The sequence below is a fragment of the Miscanthus floridulus genome, chromosome 5, assembly GCF_019320115.1.
Source record: "Miscanthus floridulus cultivar M001 chromosome 5, ASM1932011v1, whole genome shotgun sequence".
Classification (NCBI taxonomy): Eukaryota; Viridiplantae; Streptophyta; class Magnoliopsida; order Poales; family Poaceae; genus Miscanthus; species Miscanthus floridulus.
The window spans coordinates 103,718,891-103,740,522 of NC_089584.1; the positions used below are offsets into that span (position 1 = coordinate 103,718,891).

The 21,632-nt window shown below is 43.5% G+C and overlaps 1 protein-coding gene and 1 pseudogene across 1 annotated transcript; one reads left to right on the forward strand and one right to left on the reverse strand.

The window, feature by feature from the left end:
* Nucleotides 1-10,971: 10,971 nt before the first annotated feature.
* Nucleotides 10,972-20,467, reverse strand: LOC136455046 (nucleotide-sugar uncharacterized transporter 2-like; annotated as a pseudogene).
* Nucleotides 20,468-20,650: 183 nt separating this feature from the next.
* LOC136455047 (uncharacterized) lies at nt 20,651-21,487 on the forward strand. Its single transcript, XM_066455233.1, has one exon. The coding sequence runs from the start codon at nt 20,651-20,653 to the stop codon at nt 21,485-21,487; it is 837 nt and encodes a 278-aa protein (XP_066311330.1).
* The last annotated feature ends 145 nt before the right edge of the window (nt 21,488-21,632 follow it).

Here is a 21,632-nt window from a genome sequence, read left to right on the forward strand (position 1 = left end):
GCTATATGCACTTTCCTGAGAGGGATCAAAGTCCTGACTGGGTTTTCAGCAAATGTGAAGAAGCTAGTGTCGATGAAGGACTTCTCAATAACACACTGCAAGGCTCACGATTGCCATGTGATGCTGACAATATTTCTACCTATTACAATCAGGGCTATAAAGTCAGAGTTCTTGAAAATGGCCATCACCCACATGTGCTACTTCTTTTCGAAGATCTCATAGAAGACGATTGGCAAGGAAGAGCTGAGTGACCTACATGAATTTGTGGTGGAGACACAAAACCAACTAGAGATGTGTTTACCTCCTGCTTTTTTTGATATAATGCCACATCTCATGATTCATATGGTTCATCAAATACAGACGCTTGGCCCTTGCTACTTGCATGAAATGTGGTCCTATGAGCAGTTCATGTCAGTTCTAAGTCGATACATACATAATCGAGCATACCCAGAGGGCTCCATGATAGAGGGTTATAGTACTGAAGAAGTCATCGAGTGCTGTCAAGAGTACCTAAAAGTATAGAAAGGGATTAGTAAACCCGATTCTCGTCACAAGGGTAGGCTGGCTGGGAAGGGCACCAGTGGTAGAAAAGTGTTCATCGACCATGATTACAAAGAGGTGAGTCGGGTGCATTACAATGTCTTGCAGAGTACACAACTGATGCAACCGTATATTGATGAACACTTGGCTATCATTATGGCGGAGAGAAATGGCCGTTCGGATGATTAGGTCATGAAACAACACAAGCAACGACTAACTACATGGTTGAAGGACCAAAACATACCGCCTAGAGAAACCATAAACTCTATTACCATCAGTAGGTTGGCGGAGGGGCCATCGAGACAAGTGACATCTTGGAATGCTTATGACATCAATGGGTATGTATACTATACCCACACAAAGGATAGTAAATATGTGAACCAAAACAGCGGCGTTCGAATAGAGGCTCTTGATGGATTAGGGTGAAAGATCCAATACTTTGGCATCATTGAAGAGATATGGGAACTTGACTATGGAAGGGATATAACGGTGGCCCTGTTTCGATGCCACTGGATCAAACAACACCAACTGAATAAGATCGGATTGAGAGTCCTGGACCTTGAGAATCTAGGCTACCAAGATGACCCTTGGGTGCTCGCTTCACGTATCGCACAAGTTTTCTATATGTCTGACCCACAAAGTAACCTCCCCCTGAAGAAGAAGACAAAGCACATGGTTGCCTCCGAGAAACAACACATTATTGGAGTTGATGGCGTGGACGATGGTGTGGACGATGTTGAAGCTTACAATAACTACGATGAGATGCCGCTATTCACAGACTTTCCTAAGAAGATCAGTGTTGTGGAAAAGAACCTCCCCAAAGACATAATGCCATGGGAACGAAAAGGTGTGAAGGGGAAAGTCGTTACAGCGGGCTAGCTAGTTGTTGAACGTAGAGTGTTTGTGTAAGTGTGTGTTTGTAAGACTTCATTTATGCATGCGTGTGAGACTATATTTTTATGTACGTGTGTAAGACTACATATTTTTGTATTTGTGTGTGACTACATTTTATGCATGTGTGTGAGAATACCAAGATTTTCAACCATTAAATGATTTCAGCTAAAAAAGTATTGAATATCAAAGTTGTATAACTCATCAAGATCTACAACTTTTATTTTGATCATTTCTTCATTTGACAAAGTGATAGTAAACATTGTTCACAAATCAACATGTTTCTCGTATAGTTCATGAAACTATGAGTCATATGTGAATTTATGAATAATGTTTCCTAATACTTTGTCACATGAAGAAGTGACCAAAATAAAAGTTGTAGACAGTGAGGAGTTCAACAACTTTTATGTTCATGACTTTTATTGTTGAAATCATTTAAGGTTTCAAAATCTTGTTTGAAGTTGCCATTTAGTGAAATTCAAAATTTCAACTATTCAAATTTGGTCAAATGAAAATATGATGAAAATAAAAGTTGTACATATTGATGAGTTCTACAACTTTGGTATTCATGAGTTTTTCATCTGAAATCATTTACTCTTTCAAAATATTATTTCAAGTTGAAATTGTTTGAATTTCAAAATTTGAATCATTCAAACAAAGTCATATGACAAGATGACCAAAATAAAAGTTGTACATGTCGATGAGTTATACAACTTTTATGTTTATAACATTTTCATTTTATTTCATTTAATATCATAAAATTATAATCGAAGTTTTAAAATTCAAATTTTTATTTTTTGTTTTTTTTGTTTTCTATATTGTTTTGACTACAATTGTTTATATATATATTTCTTCATATATAGAATAATACAAAATATTATATTTGTGCATATACACAATTTTTTTATATTAATTTGTGTTTTTATGATATCAAAAATTTAGAATTTATAATTTAAAAAATAGAAACTATTTGTAGGGGCGGTTGGATCAGGAACCGCCCCTACAAATGCATTTGTAGGGCGGCTGGATCAGGAACCGCCCCTACAAATGCATTTGTAGGGACGGCTGGATCAGAAATTGCCCTTACAAATAGTTCCAAGTATAAATAGGAGGGCGCACGGGAGTCAGACTATCTGGACGCTGTCTTCTTCCTCCGACGCCGTCAGGCTGCCCCATGCGCCTAGGGTTTTCGCCGCCAGCCACGCCGCCGGTCCCGCGCCCACACCTGCGCCCGCCCACACCCGCCCCTGCGCGCCTAGGGTTTCCACCGCTGGCCACGCCGTTGGTCCCGCGCCCGCACCTGGCCCACGGCGCCTGGCCCCCGGCGTCCTGCCCCGCACGCCGACGACCAGGCTCCCGGTGCCCCGTGCCTAGCCCCCGGCGTCCCGCCCCCGCACGTCGACGACGCACGCTCCCGGCCCCCTACCCCCGCACACCGACAACACAGGCTGTGGCGAGAAGCAGCTGGAGGATTGCACAGTGGCCAAGTCAGTGATCTCCCGCACTTGCTCCCTGTGCCTCTCCCTCTCTGATTTATGGATTAGAAAGTAGCAAACAAAGTAGCTATTCTCATGTGATACTGTTATTTAGTTTTGTTGGTTATCATGAGATTGACTGCCTGGGTTGAGTCATCCTAGATTGCACAGTGGGTTGAGTCATCCTGGTTCAGTTTCATTCCTTTGCCCTTGTTAGTTTCTTGCGGATGTGCTTGTTGGATTCTAATTTGTTGTCTTACTTATCCTGATGCTTGGGATCACCAAGATTTGGTATTCCTGATAAGTTTTATCATGATGATGACCAATAATGTGTATCTGTCTTGGTTATTTACTAGATCTTAGTATCTCACCTTGCTGGTTTGCACTTGATGCTAGATGTTTGTTGACATCTAAGATTTGAGATTGGTATGTTGGCTTGTTTAGGATTTACGTTGCATATGGGAATTGTTGCAGTAAATATGGTTTCTGGTAAAATGTGTACCTATATTTATTGTTTTTTTGTTAGAAGCCTTGGTTTACTTTGATTGCTTTGTCAACAGATGCATTTCAATCTTCTTCGCTAGTTGGTTGGTCCTTTTTATTTGCATCTTTTTTTACTCATTCTTATTATCATTGAGTCTTCACTGTTATTAGTGGTGTGTAGAATAACTGTTATTTATCTGTGCATGTTTTCCAGTATTCATGTCATCGATACAAGTACCTTTACTCCTATTTGGTACTTGGGCATATATCATTAGAAATATGCTTTGGCCCAATTTTTACTGCCTACATATATTTAATTGTGCTACAATAATATTCTACAACCTTCGTACTGAACTAAATAATTATGCAATATATTTGCACTTAAAGGTTTGCAAGATCAGTGTGCAGTTATCAAAACTGTTATACTTGATATTGCAATACTCTGAAAAAGAATATAGTCTCTAAGTTTAATAGTTTATATGCTTTATGTATTAAACATCATATGTCGTACTACCTATGCCTGTGCTAGATGCCTACCTACTTCTTTGAGATGCGCTTGCTCTTAGCATGTTCTGCTAGGCTGTGAAATTTGTAATGAAACTGGGAATCATGGTACTATCTTGTTTTTTGAATGCACACATTTCACATATTGACCAACTGCATCACAAAGGGCTAGCTATACTATATGCATGGAACCTTTCAACTGCAGCTAGTACTGTTTGGTCTTAGTTCTCAACTCTGAAGGAAAGCCACCTTTCAGTTAGCTTGCTTTGTTAAGTTTATTAAACACTTCTGACCCCTTCCTATTGGCATTAAATTTCTTTGCTTTGTTCTGTTTACCAAGCTATTTTAGGTGTTGATCTATAGCATGTTTTTAGTACTCAATTACACATGAAAACTGAGCACATTTTACTGCTCAAAACAATGAATTTGACACAGATTTAATTTGTCTTTCTCATTCTGATTCTGCTAGACCTAGATGTATACATATGTCACTAATTTCTCCTAAATATGGTAGAACTGTATTGTTAGTTCTTCTCCAGTTCATGCATAGTTCAGTGATGAGAAACAGGAGGTGTTCAGTTCATGCATAGTTCTAAGCAACTTGATAAAACAAAAATATAGTTCTTCTCCGGTTCATGCATAGTTCTAAGCTACTTGATAAAACAAAAATATAGAGCTGCCCCAGGATTTATTACACGCTTTTGCTACTTTGCGGTGATCTGGCTGGCCTGCCCCTCGCCCTTTGGCTTGCCTATTCAGCTCTGGCCACATCAACTTGCTGCTACGACGAGCACCATCTACAAGAACCCTAGAGCACAGCCCTCTCCCCCACATCCTACTCCATGGTGCAACTTGAGTCAGTTACTGCAACTTGCAAGAAGGCTCACTGTTTTTAGAAATGCCCACTACTTTTAGATATGTGCATTGTTGCTTGAGCTTGTTTAGATATGACAGTGAAATAGTGGGCAATGCAGTCATCAGCTTGTGTGCTTATTTGCTGTATTATTAATCAGCTCCCTAATATAACTAGAAAGATGTAGAGTATTTCCCAAGCTTTTTTGGATTGCTAAAGAACATACTTTTTGGATGGATAGAACTCTGGTTATGATTTTTAGATGTAGCCTAGCAGGTTTTGACCTTGCTTTGCGCAGCAGTGGGTCTTTGTTATTTTTGACCTTGATAACTACAGCGTATGATTCTAGTAATAACTAGATAGATGTAGAGAATTGCATAGGCTTTCCGGATTGTTAAAGGATAATTCTTTTTCGTTGTCCAGAACTCTAGTTATGATTTTTCTAAGCATCTGTACTACTGCAGCCTTAAAAATTTAGATACTTTGATAGCTGGTTTTGATTAACTGGATGGCACTTGTAGAACATGATTGTTGTACTGGAGTTGTATAGGTTCTATTGACTTGCTCTTTCACCTTCACCAAACAAATTGTGATGAAAGGAAAAAGGAGAGTCATGTTGTCTTTATTTAGTTAGTGCACGACGTCCTCCTTATGTTGGCTGCTCCTTGCTTGCTGTTTTTCATGTGTAGAAATGCGTTGTGTTTTATATGAACTTTTATCTCTTGTGTATGTTTCATAGTATTTAGCTTGTATGTGCCTTACTTTCATGTACTACTCTTACTACTAGTGGCTGGTGGTTGGTCTCCTACAACTCTTATTACTACTACTTGCTACTCCTACTACTACTACTCTACTACTATACTGTCCTCCTACTTCTCATACTACTCTCCACTCCTCTTCTACTACTACTCTCCTCTACTCCACTCTACTCATCTCATCTCCTAAGCAGTTGTTGCTTTTTTTGCTACTTCTACTATTCCTTACTACTACTGTTTACTACTTCTACTTCTGTCTTCTATCAACTACTTGTACTTCTATCAACTACTTATACTACTTCCCTACTACTACTATCTACTACTTCTGATTGTCCGATCTGTTTATCAGGTTCGGAAGATATTAAGCATATGATGTTAAGTCAGTATGGCAGCTGTTGCTTTTTTTGGGAAGCAGCACCTGCTTTTTTTTGTCAAATCTCCCCTCTCCTCTATTTTTGCCACTTTTCCTATCCTCTATGTTTGGGAAGCAGCAACTGCTTTTTTTACACCTTTTCCTCTCTATGTTTGTTAAGCAGTTGTTGCTTTTTTGCCAAATCTCCCCTCTCCTCTCCTCTCTTTTGTTTTGCCAATGATGAAATTGTTCAAGTCCATACATTATATGGAATATGAGCTGATGATCAAGAACTTGTGAGGAACTTGGCATCATTAGCAGCCGCCCCTACATTACCTTCTCCTCTCTTCTCTATTATGATGCCTTGATGCTCCAAGTTCAAGATCAGATGATGTTTGACATGTTTCTGAGGCCTCTACCACTGCTACTTCTTGTTTTTTATATATTGTTGTTTTATTGGACTACTTTGGTTTATAGACCTTTTTGATTTCTTATACCTTCTCGCGTACCTAAAGCACACTTTCTTGCATCTATTAGAACAAAGCGCGAAATAATGTCATGGACACCAAACAGTGCAGCCCGATGCCCCGAGCATGATGAGCAGCCAACCCTTGAGGAGCAAGCACTAGAGGACCAGCTTACTTAGGAATAGTTCAATAAGGAGGTACAAAATGATCTAGAAGTGATGCTTACTCAGGAGCAGTGTGACGAGGAGGAAGGCCCCAAAGGAGAGGCTGCTGAAGGCGAAGAAGAAGAGGATGATGCTGATGATGACTCAGAAGAGGGATATGTAAGTCCCAAGGATCCTTTCCCACGTGAAGCCAGAAGGAGGCCAACGGAGGAAGATTTGGACAAGGACTTTGACCCGAACGAGGAGGTAGGGAAAAAGCCTTAGCTTGTAAATTTTGCTAAAGCTTTGGCTATGTTACCTCTGCTAACACTTTGACCTGTCGTATATACAGGTCCCTCCTGAAACTCAGAAAAGACGACATCGACGTCCACGACATCTCGCTGGACAAGACGGAGTAGAGGAAAGGAAAGCAGAGGCAATAGCCACAGAGATGGATCACGATGCCTCTGCTCTATAACCTGAAGACACAACCATGACTACCAAGCCTAAAAGGAAACGAGGGGATAGAAAAGTAAATCTATATCCAGATAAGGCATGCTATGTGATAATAGAGGTCGGGCCAACAGGGGAGGTCCTTAAGCCGAAGGAATTAAGAGGATGATTTCGTAATGCGATCAGGGCCCTAGTAAGAGATAAATTGAACCCAGTAATCCCTAACTGGAAAGAGGTACTAGAGAACAAAAAAATGAACTATAAGATAGGCACCTAAGGGTCAATTTTAGGTTTCTGGAGGGTAAGCATGAACTGGTAAAAATGCTTTTAGGATGATGGGAGAGGTATTCCGACATTGGAGGTCAGAGCTCAACATGAAGTATATCTAAAAGGGGTTAACTCCTTTCAAAGAGTTCGGCAAAATAACTACTAGTCAATGGGAGGAGCTTGTGGCTCAGAAGACTTCACCGGAGGCATTGGAGCTCAGTGCCCGTAACATTGAGCTGGCGAAGAGGAACAAACACCACCATCATCTAGGCCCCGATGGCTACTATGCCAATGAAGAGCAGTTTAGGAAGATGGACGAAGAGGCCGCAACTGCTGGGAATATCGATGTGACGAATTTGAAGGTACGCTCAAGGAACTGGATATATGCGAGGAGTACAGAAACATCCGGTAGTAATCTTAAGTTTGATAAGCCGGAGACCCAAGAGGCGGTATCAAGGATACTGAAATATGCTAAAGACAAGGAGAAGGGCTCCTTCAATCCTTCTAGAGAGAGGGACAAGCTTAGCCTTGGCTTGGGAAACAAGAAGCACACAGGCCGCACTAGGGGGCTAGGGAAAAGGACGACCTAGAAGCAAGGATTCAAAGAGGACAGGCACATGTACAAGAAACATGGCCGAGACCGGGAGACTAGTCTTGAGCTCCAAGTGAAGGCTCTAGTTGCGAAGGCGCTGGAGGAGCAAGGACTGTCTACGGAGCCATGGATGTTAGTGATGCCACCGGGAGAACTGGCATTAGTTGGTAGCCCTCCGAAAGTTCCTAGCAGCCAAGGTTCCACTGCAGCCTCAACCCCCGTCGATCGCATACGGGAATCAACTAGTTGCACCTTGGTGTTTCTAAGCGGCCGACAGAACACTGTGATGGAGGTGGCAATGGGTGTGGCACATCCTCCTGGTGGCTTATACCACAATAATAAGATACTGTCGGAATACACTAGGGTCGAGGTGCATACCGTGAAGCCCGAGTTCATGCAGTGGAGGATAGACTACGCAACTCCCGAGGGGCTGGTGTTACTCAGAGACATTATTGGGTAGTTCATCCTCTGGCACAAACGGGACATTATATTGACTGCTTCTTCGCCGCCTCCCCATCTCCCAAATTTGGAGCGAGTTGTTGAGGTTGGGGAGATATTTTCACCGTCTCATGACCACCACATACCTAAGATGCCACATTCTTCCCTACCTCCTAGCGAGCATGTGCCTGATGAGATGCCACAACCTTCTCTAGCTCGTACCAAGCAAGTGCATGATGAGATACCATAGTCTTCTCAACAAGCACAGCCGATACATGAACAACGAGTGCCTCCTGAAGAAGGTGATGCACAAGAAGACGAGGACGTGCCTGAATGGGAACTTCGAAAGAAGATTCCAATCAACATAAGGCCAGTTTATGTTCTGGTGAAAGACGTCTCATCGGTGTCCAAGTGGTATTCACATGACCAGTTCAAGCCTAAGAACCAAGTTAAACAAGTCCCGGAACGGGGTTCTGAGGAGGCAGTAACTAGCAAACTCCACCAAATTGCAAAGCAGTATCCAAATGTTGATGACATCAAATGGTCAAAGGATTGCCCGAAAACATATGAAAGAGGCAAGCCCTTTATACCAAACCGGGACATCCAACGCCTACCACTTGGAATGAGAAGGTTCCATGATTAGTACTTGTGTGTTCTCCCAACGAGCATAGATCTCGTACAAGCATGCTTCCCCACTGGCACATTTGGAAGCCCAGCCAGGAAATTTGTCTTTAACTTCAATGACATGCACACATGCTTTCACCTAGGAGAAATGGAGATGAATCTAATTTGCACATGGTGCTTGTAAGTCATTGTCCTTCCGATATGATATGAATGTAATCTTTGAATTTTGTTGTAACTAACCAACGTTGTGATTTGTAGAATGCAAGTGCACATTGTCAAACAAATGCCAAGTCTGAAAGCCGGGTATGTAGACCCTCAAGCTATAGCCCAACCAAATTTTAATTACCCTAAACAGTGGACAGTGGATGCCAAAGAGCTAGCTGCTGCAAAGACTCTTCGGGAGAAAGAGCGCATCTGTACGGCGAAACTAAAGGAAGAGTCCCTTAAGGTTGCGGCATACATTGCTCTGGCTTTCAAAAATCTACAACAACACTCTACTATATGGCTACCATACAACTTCGAGTAAGTTCAACTATATACTTAATTAAAGCTTTGTTCGATATATTTTATTCGATGCAAAAGAGCTTATCTAGTTCTATGATTAAATCCATGCAGCAACCACTGAATTTGTATAGCCGTCGATGTCGGGAGGAGCATGGCATGGGTCTTTGATTCAATAGATAAGGACCTGGCGATATACAAAGACTTCATATCGATTCTCAAGACGTATACATATCGACAATCCTCATTAGCTTATATGTTTATATACATATTTGTAACGTTCACTTATGGATACTAACAAGTTGTATTTGTTAAAATAATTCGAAAAGGGCATTTAGGTTCTATGTCACTCATCATCACGGAAGGCATGATCCAGCGAGGAAGGAAAAGCTGGCTATAAAAACACTATGTGCGGTAAGTGTAACTTACTTCTTTAGTACTCCGTTATATGGCTGTCAAAAGCATTACCTAATAGTTTCATATGCAAAACACACAGTGCCCCAAGCAGAGGCCTAGGAGTGTACATTGTGGATACTATATATGTTCTATGATGAGTAACACCAGTGCCTACAGGAGACACCCCTTAAGGGTAAGTTTGAACCTCTTCATCAGTAGTATAAAAACTTCGTACATGGTATGAAATATTAAATCGAAACTTGTTCTCTTGTAGTGGAGAGAAGAGAAAGGAATGAAAAAGACCCATACAAGGATGACCAACTCTTAGAGCTGGTCGGCGACCTTTGCAACTTCATATTGGACCAGATTGTACACGTCAAAGGCGCCTACCATGACCGAGAGTCTGACTTAGGTAGAAATCCTCAGTACCAACACCTTCGTGAGACTGAAATGCTAGCTCTAGGACGTTGATAACAATGTTTATGGAATTTGTATATTAAATGATAGATTGTATATATTCTTACGAATTGGACTTGTAATTATAGTTTATATAATACTATTGTGCTGGTAGTCGCGTTCGGAATGTTGGTCGCGGGGCGTTCGGCAACGCGAACGCGGTTCAGAACATTGATCGCGGAGCGTTCTGCAACACGAACGCTGGATGTAATACGCAGAAACAAACAGTTCTGGTCGAATTTGAATTGTAAATTTGAATTTTTTTTGACGGGAAAACGTCCCTACAAACAGATATTATAGAGGCGGCTGGCACTACAGCCGCCCCTACAAATAGATTTGTAGGGGCGGTTCGTAATGTCAGCCGCCCCTACAAATCGATTTGTAGGGGTGGCTTAATCACCAACCGCCCCTACAAATGTATGATTTGTAGAGATGGTTCGGTAGGGACGGCTGGCCAAACCGCCCCTATAAAGGGTTAACAGCCGCCTCTAAAAATGCTTTGTGTAGTAGTCTTTGGTGTTCTTGGGTACATCGCCACTCGAATCTCACAGGCTACAAATTAGGAGCAGCTACCTCTCAACCTACTTGACACTAACACATCAGACAATCAATAAGGCTTAAAGGTTTGGCTTCTTCTATGTACAAAATGGATTCGGTCACCGGCAGATTACAACAAACCGAAATTAACTGAGCTTAGGTCGATCTTTGCGATAAATGACCTAGGCGACAGCTTCCCCGATTCCCAAAAAAAAAAAGATGACAGCTTCCCCAACCTGGCAACCTACACAGTATCCTCTTGCTCTAAATCCGCGTCATCACTGTCTGCAGCGAACTTAGGTCTCCCCATGAAGGAGTTCTGTCTCGACAGCGCTTTCTTGCCGCTGGTCGCCGAGTCTTTCTTCAGACCCAGGTAGGTGTAGAAGGACATGCCGCCGAGTGCGACCACGGCTCCGCAGACGCCGGTGATCCCAGGGTCGGAGCCGAAGATCAGGTAGCCGGAGAGCATGATCACGATGGTTTTGAATTCGCCCAGCACAACATGAGACAAAGCTGACGTTGCACTGAAGCAATACAGAAACGTTGTTCATCAGCAATACACAAAACTGGTACGTAGTACAGAGCAAACGAGAAGCCACGCATATTATTTACCGACTTATATGTTGTGCATCAGCAATTCTATTTCGTCAGTTAATGACTTGTCAAAACTTGATAGGGAAATGGCAATTTGAATGAAATAAGCAATGATGTATCTCACCCAAGTGCCAAAGCACCAGACCACTGAAGAAGGAAACCGAACAATGCAAAAATGATAATAGTGCAGCTGTTTCTGAAGTTCCAATTGAACAACAACAAGCCAGGGGATCCAGCAAAGGCATCAATTTCAATAAGAAAAATATCGTAACTAGAGTAGTCTTCCACATCAGCCTGGTTTAATAATGGATAATCTGAGTTTATTAAGGGAATAAAGTTATGAATAACCTGAATCAAAGAAAGAAAAAAAACAGAACATACGCACGGGCGGTCCAGTTTCCACTCTGTTGCAAACTTGACCAAACGATTTTGTTCACGGCACTAGGAACAATCCATGCTAATGCGACACAAGCAACGAAAAAGTTGAACTCCAAATCGGTAACAGTCGCTACAGCGACTCCAAATGACACAACTGCCAGTGTGACAGCCTGTAATGTCAAAGTAAAATTTCAAAAGAATATAGTTAGCGACCCGGCAAAGTAATACACCATATAGATGGTGCGAGGATTAATCTGGTAGAGGGTCAAAAAAGCATGTACACTTCCATTTTGTTTTGCTTATTACTTATTTCATAGTTGTATTTTTTCTAGAACCATGTTATAATATATACTACTAGGAATATTTATTTCTATGACAATCAGTTTTCGTCACTGAAGGAGCCAAATTCATCGTAATTTCAGTTTTATGATGAATTTATGACGAAAAACGGTTCGTCATAGAAGCCACGTCATTCTTACAATTCTATGACGATTAGCATGCGTGGCAGGGGGGCAGCCACGCTAGTGGTTGCTTCCGTTGAAGATGCTTTCCACGTGTACCTGCTATAGCCGGTTGTATTGGAGATGGTTCGGATACGTGTCACCTTATTATTGGACAACATGGCCATCTCTGGTTCTTGCATGTTTCAGGTTCTTATTGGACCACGTGTCAGGCCCCTGTTATTCTACATGTCTGTTTTCTATTGGCACACGTATTATGTTGCGGTTGGGTCACGTGTCATTTCTTTATTGGACCATGTGTCGTATATTTATTGGTCCACGTGGCCATTTCTTCTTCGACCACGTGTCACGGTACTGTCCGTCTAGTTTCATTTTTTATTCGGCCACGTGGATTGACTGCTTCCTTCCACATGTCAAATTTTTATTAGCCCACGAGATGTCGTGCCATGGTTATTTCACGTGGCATGCACTGGTTCGTCCACGTGTTGCATTTTTATTTGATCTTGTGGCCTGCCTAGGTTCTACCACGTGCCCAACAATTAATTAATCATAAAAGAAATTAAAGATCGTCAATGTTGCACAGTTTGACTACATAATTATTCGACGATGTCTACATAATTATTCAGTATAACAATCAAATACGACAATCAAATACAATAAATTACTGTTTACACATCGGCAGCAACCCGCTAATAGTTTCAAGTACCACATCAAACCAGCATACGAGTACACACATCAAACCATACATGTTCACTGCATTAAGCCAACAAGTTGACTGAGAGTTACCAGAAGAAGAGCTAAAGCGCATGACATCCTCACGTAGTTTATTGTACTCCTCCTATTGTTGTATCTTGAACTACTCAAACTCCCTTTCAATCTTTTCTATCTTCCTCTTCAGTTTATCCACTTGTTCGACGAGGTTAGCAGAACTTTTCTATCCAGCAACAAGCTATTCCTGAAGTATTCTCTCCACCGATGTCTCTGTTCTAGCGGAGCTTGTCGGGATACCAGCATTCTTCAAAAAAAGGGTGTCGCCGCTGACCTAGGAGTGGACCTGGCCATGGGAGAGGCAAAGGACCGTGGGAACAACATCAGCACTTGTCATTGGTTCATGCCCATCAACAATAGGTTCTGCTCGCATAGTTTCCATAGCTTCCTATGAAATTTAAGGAGTAAACATTAGGTTATAGATACTGGAAGATGACTTTAATTGAAAACCTAAGAGATTAGTTCATAACAAGTAACGCATGTTTTATATTGATATGGATTAGGGGATGTTTGGATCTTGGCCACACATAGCCACACTGTGGCGAGTTGTGGCGGTGGTGGGGTTTTCATCCGCCACACTCTTATGGCTCATTCTCTACTAGGTAAAGCTGTGGTAGCCTCATTTAAGTCAGCAACCAAATAGTTGCTTCGGTTCCTGTGGTGAGCCACAATTTGTGGCATGGCGGCCGGTGGCCCTCAACCAAACACCCTCTACATAAGCACAACGCACAGGTACTAATATGGATTACATACTACAAAATTCCAGCAGTAAACAATAGGTTACAGATATGGATTACATAAGCACAATGCACAGGTATTGCAACTTTAAAATTAAATGATGGTGCCAAAATTAGGACCCTTTGGTTCATAGGATTTTCAAAGAAAAATTGTAGGAATCAGTAATCCTATGCAATCAGCACCGTAGAGGCCTTGGGTTCACAGGAAGAAATGGGGGAAGGAAAACCATAGAAAAGTTTCCTATCCTTCAACTTTCATAGGAAAAACAAACAAAAAACATCCAGTGAAACTTCATTGTATTGGTTTCCTATGTTTTTCAGTACAAAACCAAACACCCCTTCTAACAAAATTCCTCTGTTTTTATTCCTTTGTTTTTCACATGCATTGCAATCATATTCCTGTATTTTTCCTTTTTCTATGTTTTTCTAATCCTGCATTCCAAAGGGGGCCTTAGTCTCCTGCCACTATTGCTTCTATTAATAGTGCACATGGGTTTTTATTTATACAAAGGCTAGAGTACCAAATGATTGTAGATGTACACCATAGGAGAGAGATCATGTTGCCTGATGGCACTTCACTTTTGCAAGGTGCTGGGGACCTAATACCGGGGTACCCAATGAGGTGCAACTAATAACCATCGAACATTGATGCTTTCGGTCAGACAAGAACGCCACTACGCTTCTTACCCGAACGACGGAAGATTGGCTCCGCCTTGCCCGACCCCCGAGGGCTGGCTCCGCCTCACCCGACGTCTAAGGACAGGCTCTGTCCCGACCGATGGCCAGGGGCTGGCTCTGCCTCGCCCGATGACTGCACCCTGCACCTTCTTACTGGGAAGCACAGGGTACGACAGGACATTCGAGTCAACCGCCATACCAAGGACCATGCCCTGCACGCCTATAGGAAGGTACCATCAGGATACGATGGGACAGGCGCTTTAAGCCCTTTCCAACCTAACAGTGCTCAAATAGTGTTGTAGGCACCGACTTTTGTCCCACAGTGTTGTAGGCGCCGCCATCAGCCGTCGGGTGCGGATACTAACACAGGCATACGACAACTACTACGGTCCAGGAAGGGACTCGCGCCATCTACAGTGATAGACGTACTATCACCGCGCCGTTCGCTCCCCACAGGGCCACAGGCCAACACCCTTGTCTGACACGCCGCTCGGAGGGGCTGGACGGGATGTGGCCACTTGCTGATCCGGTAAGGGCTTGGCGTCGCCGGGACACGGGCACCCGGCAAACAAGCCAATCCCTGACACCGTCTGGCCGTGTCGGTAAGGCTAGCTCAGCGGAAAAGGAGGGCTCAACACCTTCGAAGGGGCTTCTTGGCCCTGGTTTTTCTCCTTTGTCCCATCTGTAACCCATGCTCCCCCCTTGGTCTATAAAAGGGAGGGCAGGGCCCCCCATTAAGGGGATCGACTCTTGAGGCATAAGTTAAACACACACAACACTTCACACACAGCTGAGCAGCGACCTAAGCTCTCGAGAACCCTTTCGACCATTTCATCAGAGACTTAGGACCAGTCCCTCTCTTGATCGTTTCTACCCCCTACTATAAACCTTTTTTTGGTGCTAATAACACAAGCAGCAACAGACTGGACGTAGGGACATTCAGCCCAAACCAGTATAAACCTTGTGTCCTTTAGCGCACCATCCGGGCCTAACGCGCAGCAATTATAAATTTACTAGCTGATGTTTGTTCGAAACACTGACAGTTGGCATGCCAGGTAGGGGCCTTTGCGCGTTCCAAATCAGGCCTCGGATGGCTAACCACGCTACCAGCTGGGTCCCGGGCGTACATGTGCATTTCGGTGACCTGGACTTTATTGTCACACTGGGAGGAGAGTTGGCGCTGGCCCACGTGGCCGTCCAGTCTCCTCCATCCGCCAACTTTAGCTACTAGAGGCTTGAGGGCTAGCCAGGCATCTCCCTCAGACCCCAGCCGTCCAGGGAGGTCCCGCGCCGCATCACCCTCTCTCCGAAATGCTCCACTCGGTCCTACGAATGCATTCATGTTGACAGGTATAGTATGGTGATATATGATGAATGGATTCTTGTAAGTATTCTTAACAACATGGTGTTAAAGTAATAACAAGTGCATCACATTTTACTGAGTATGTGCATATCTCTTCTTGATTATTTAATCAACTACTTCAACAATGTATTTACTATACCGCAAAACAGCAGCTACTTGTTTTACTCATAACTAAAGTTCTACTTATCCAAATGTTGTGATCTTGGACTTTCTAAAAAGCTTATAAAATTATCTACAACTTTCTTTTAATACTCTCACTATGATTCAAGAGTTATGTAGGGCAAACAAATCATTCAATCAAATCTGTCCAGAAGGTAAACCTTTTGGACAGCAAACTTGTAACAGCTAGAACTCAAAAATCCTAAGTCCTATGGCTATGAAAATTTAACACAAGGTAGATTAGTAAGTTATCTATAACTTTGTTATTAACAAAGTTTACAACAGAGACCATTATCCATACGAAACCATCCACACAAATAAAACTATACATGCAGTCTTGTATTTAAATGATAAAGCGATAATTAGTTATTTGTACACCATCAATGGCTTCTAAGCCTTACCATTGACATCAACAGTTACTATGCATCATAAGAACCATAGAAAACATCATGCTTAATCACAATCAAATTATTTAAATGCCTTTATTAATTTAATTAAATAATTAGGATAAATAATAAACATATACTATAGTTGCATCATAAATTCTCAAAAAATTACAGTGGCTTACTAATGCTACCCATAGACTACTGTAAAAGTTTCATGCTATTTTACTAGGTAAAACATCATATCCAAAAATGACAAGGCATAAAGGCTTAAAATAGCATAAATAGGAAACCCTAGTGAAAAGTGTCAAGCAACAGATTTTATATTTTTCTTAGCATCCATATGGTAATAGGACAACCTCTAATAAATTTCATGAGTATTAAATTCATAATTAATTTATAAAAATTCACACAAGGATCACCTAATTATAAAAGGAAAATCTATAACTAGAAATCTGTTCATGCTATGGCCCTCAAATTTTTACTAGAGCTTATACTTATCAAGAACAGATCACCATAGAAATTTCATAATTGTTAGAGCACAGGAATTCCAGATATAAATTAAACAAGTTTGCATATATTTAAAAACACCTTTCAAGTTTCATTTTAAATCTTCGAGAAACTCTACTACAAATGCTAATATCATATTTTCATAAATACTACACTTCCTAAGGAACACTATAAAATTTGGTTCACAAATTTTGGATCTCTATAGCTCAACTTATCAATTTTCAAAGTTGCACACAAAAACAGGAACAAATGAACTAGCCTACTGCACTATAGTCACTGTCAACTAGGACCCGCGGTCAGTCGACCCCACACGTCAGTGAAACAAAAACAGGGCACGGCACTACATCGACGCGGTTCGACCACAGCTCGTCGCCGACGAGTCCTCCGGTGGAGGCAAGTGGACCTACGTGATCTACAGAGCAAACTGTGTTGGGTGACCTAGGTGGTGGCAGTGCAGGTGTGGCGGAGCATGCTCATCGTTGGCCATGGCGGCACGGCGGGGCTGCTCTGCGGTGCGCCGGCCATCACCGGCCATGGTGAAGTCAGGCGAGGCACGCTACAACATCACAGTGACCGAGCGAATACATCTATGCGACCTAGGCGGCTTGAGGCGCTCCGACGAAGCATGGCCACGGCGGCGGCCATGGCAGAGCTCTGGTAGAGGCATACCCGCGGTGGCGCAAGGCGGAACACGGCTTACTAATGGTGCGGCGGTGGGCGCGGCAAGGTGGGAAGGGTAGAGCAGGGTGAGGCGGAGCTGTGGGCGCAATGGATTAGAGAATGTGGCGGCGGTGAGCGTGGGCGAGCTCGACGGAGCGGCTAAGACGACGATGGCGATGGTGGCTACTGCGTTGCTGCGAACGGTGAAGGAGGAGGCTAGAAAATGAAAATGGTGAGCGCAGGCGTGACGGGCGGACGCTGGGGGTGATAAAGGCGTGCTCGGGCCCGGCGCTGCCTGGCTGGACAGACCGGCGGCGACGCGCGGCTTGCCACCGGCTCCACGCGGCGGCCAGGCTCTGTTGCCGGTCGGCCACTGAAGAACGAGCTGGTTCAGACATCAGTGCCCCGATATAGCCCTAACGACGCGATTTCACGGCGATCAAACAGATAATCCATAGCTCCATCGTGCAAACAACCTAAATGGGAATTGCAGACCTATGTACCAGCTCCAATTTCTATTTAGAACTCATTCCCTAATTCTCAACCAAACTCGAGTTATTTCATCCTAAAGTCGAGCTTATCAAACTGTCAGTGTAGCTGACTTAGAAAATTTTTGCTAAGTGTTGAAAACAGTGAATTGATGATTTTTGTGAGCTCAAAAAGACTAAGCTATGCACATAATTAGCTCATGACCCAAATATAAAAGTTGTTCCCCATATCAAATACTACAACTTTGCTTTAGTGACCACATACATGCAAAGTCTCTATCATATAGTTCAAACTTGGTCAAACCTATTACATTCAAATGATGACTTATACTTGAACTATGACTTAGTGACCAATTTAGCACTAACCATGAATACCAAAGTTGTTCATAATGATCTTCTAAACATGTTTAAGCTATTTGTAAGGTCATACAATCATTTCATGCATTGGTTACACATAGAGCTTCCAAGTTCAACACACATAGCATCACTTAAGGACTTGATCATGCAAAGTGACCTTCATAACCATTGTTCCACTAGTCATCCTAAGTGTAGCTAATATGTTTTAGTGACTCACATAAACCATTTACATGTATTCACTCTTGATCATATGCATAGATACAAGGAGACATGAAATAACAAGCATGTTTCATATGTTTCAATCACATGTTTCAATTGTAAAAGCTTATATATGAATGCTCTATGCTCATGCTCATACAATGCAAGTCAAATTATACAAGCTCAACACCTAGGGTGTTGCACCAGGCCAATAGAAATAGGAGCTTTATAGGCTGACACGCAAATCAGTTGGGCCTGGGCGCTGAGCTTATGGGCCTCCGGGTCGTTATGACTTATTTTTTTTCTTTTTATTTTATTTATTTAGTTATTACGCAATTGTTGAATAATCGGAGCCATTTTTGCTGAGTCCGCTTGAGTCACTGGCCCCATCTTTAGCTCAGATTTAAACTATCAAAAAGTTTTGCTGGAGTGCTCATATATTACTGTACAAGCCCAAAAATTTATGAATTTGTCTTTTATATTGCGATTAATCTGGCATGGGCTACATGAACTCATGATGAGCTCTGCCTTTCAATTAGCCGTTATGACTTATGAGGACCTGTTCTAGACACCTCTGGGCATAAAATATTGAGAACCAAGTACTGAACCGAATATACCGAGAACCGAACCAAAAATACCGAAACCAAAATTTCCAGTACCCTATTTGGATCCTAATTCCCAGGAACCGAATTTATTTACCTCGGGGAACCGAATTTACCTAAAATGTGTGCTGAGTTTAAGTGCTGTTATATTATTGATTGTACTATTATAGACTATTATATTATATATTTGTGGTACTCACTCTTATAGTCTTATGGAACTTTATACGTATATGTATTTTGCACTATTATTCTCTATGAAATCATGTCAAAATTAGCTTTTGAACCTGCTATTACATGTCATTGTGATCAGTTCGGTACTGTTCGGTAAATACCGAAAGCGAACTGAAAATACTGAAACCAAATTTTCTCGGTACCGATTTTTGGAAGGAATCGATCGGTAACTATATCTATTTTCCGAGGAACCGAATTTACGTGGGAACCGAAGTCGGTTCGGTAATACCAAATGCCCAGGCCTGGTTCTAGAGCTGCATGATTTTGATTGTAACTGATGCTTGACGTCAAGGAACAATGACTTGGGTGTTCTTGGGTACATCGCCACTCGAATCTCACAGGCTACAAATTAGGAGCAGCTACCTCTCAACCTACTTGACACTAACACATCAGACAATCAATAAGGCTTAAAGGTTTGGCTTCTTCTATGTACAAAATGGATTCGGTCACCGGCAGATTACAACAAACCGAAATTAACTGAGCTTAGGTCGATCTTTGCGTTAAATGACCTAGACGACAGCTTCCCCGATTCCCAAAAAAAAAAAAAAGATGACAGCTTCCCCAACCTGGCAACCTGTTGATGTCCATACTTGTAATCGTGACAGTATCATTGTACTCATGTAGGTGCATTAGATGTTTGTTACAATCATGTAATAGCATGTTTAGTTAGCGCGTAGAATTGTGGGCAGCGTAGAGATGTGCATGCGCTGCGTCATGACCGCGTCCTAAGGCCTATCTCCGCCATGGCGCGCTCGCCGTGCATGTCGCGCGGGTGACCGAGTAAAATGGCACACCGTGCAGCAGCGAGTCGTGGCGGGGAATGCGGATCAAGGCCAGTTAAGTATTGAATCAGTGCATCAACAGAAGCTGCGCATTGCAGTGGAAAAAGTGTGTCCTCTCGCGTGTTCAGTTACAGGCTCTCGCTCTAGCTCCTGGTGACCGTGCTCCGGGCAACGCCGGCGGCGGTGAGATCCTAGGTCCGGCGAGCCGCCGGTCCTAACACTGTGGTATCAGAGCCAAGTGGATGTTCTATAGTGGGTCAGTGAGCCCACCACGAGAGCCAGCGAGGAAGAAGCACATCATCCCGCGACGACAACCGCCATCCACCATGAGTGACTCGCCGGCGAGCTCGAGTTCGGCGGGCGTGAAGGAGAACTCGTTGATGTGGCCCATGTTGACGCGATCGAATTACACCCAGTGGGCCATGTTGATGCAGTGCAACTACGAAGCCATGGAGATTTGGTACGTGATCGAGCCAGGCACCAATCCTAAGCGCGCCCATGATCGCCAGGCTCTGAGCGCACTCATGCGCTCGGTCCCGGAAGACATGTGGCAGACGCTGGGGGGCGCCAGACGATGAAGGAGGCATGGGAGGTGGTGAAGACCATGCATCTCGGTGCAGATCGAGTGAAGGACGTCAACGCCCAAAAGCTGATGCAGGAGTTTGAGAACATCAAATTCAAAGAGGGCGAGTCGATCAACGACTTCGGCATGCGCATCAACAACCTCGTCGGCAACCTCCGCGCGCTGGGCGAGACGATGGAGGACACCCGCGTCGTCAAGAAATTCTTACGGGTGGTACCTTCTCGTTTTGCCAGTGTTGTTGTCTCGATCAAAATGTTCTGTGATATGAAGGCGCTCACCGTGGAGGAGTTGGTCGGCCGGCTGCGTGCGGCGGAGGAGAGGCTCAATGACGGAGTCGAACAGGTGACTGACAAAGCCGGTCAATTACTGTTGGCAGAGGAGGATTGGCTGGAGAGAAACAAACACCGGCTTCGCGGTGCGCCAAACAAGGAAGGCGCCAGAGGCAGCGGTGGTGGCCAGACCAAGAACAAGGTGCTGGCGGCGTGCTCTCAGGGCGGCAACAATGGCGATGTCAAGCTCACCTCCATGGGCACGCTGCGGCGCAAAGGTCGTTGTCGCAACTGTGGCATCTATGGCCACTGGGCCGAGGACTGCAAGCGGCCGAAAAAGGAGAAAAAGAAGGAGGCACAACAACCAGAGGCGAACGTGGCGGTTGCTGGCCATGAACAAGGCGCTCTGATGCTGGCCACGTGCGACATCGTGCACGCGCCGCACCAGATCATCCACATGATGGAGAACGTGATCCCAGTGAAGGTCCCTGATGACATTTGGGTGCTCGACACCGGCGCGAGCAACCACATGATGGGCACACGGTCGGCGCTGTCATAGCTCGACGCAAGTGTTCGCGGCTCAGTGCGCTTTGGTGACGGGTCTCGCATCGAGATCCAAGGTGTGGGCTCCGTGGTGATCCAGGACCGTCAACACGGTCATAAGGTATTGACTAACGTCTACTACATTCCTCAGTTGAAAAGTA

Coding starts and splice junctions, on each gene's coding strand:
- LOC136455047 (XM_066455233.1), top strand. CDS start 20,651: ATGAAGGAGGCATGGGAGGTGGTGAAGACCATGCATCTCGGTGCAGAT.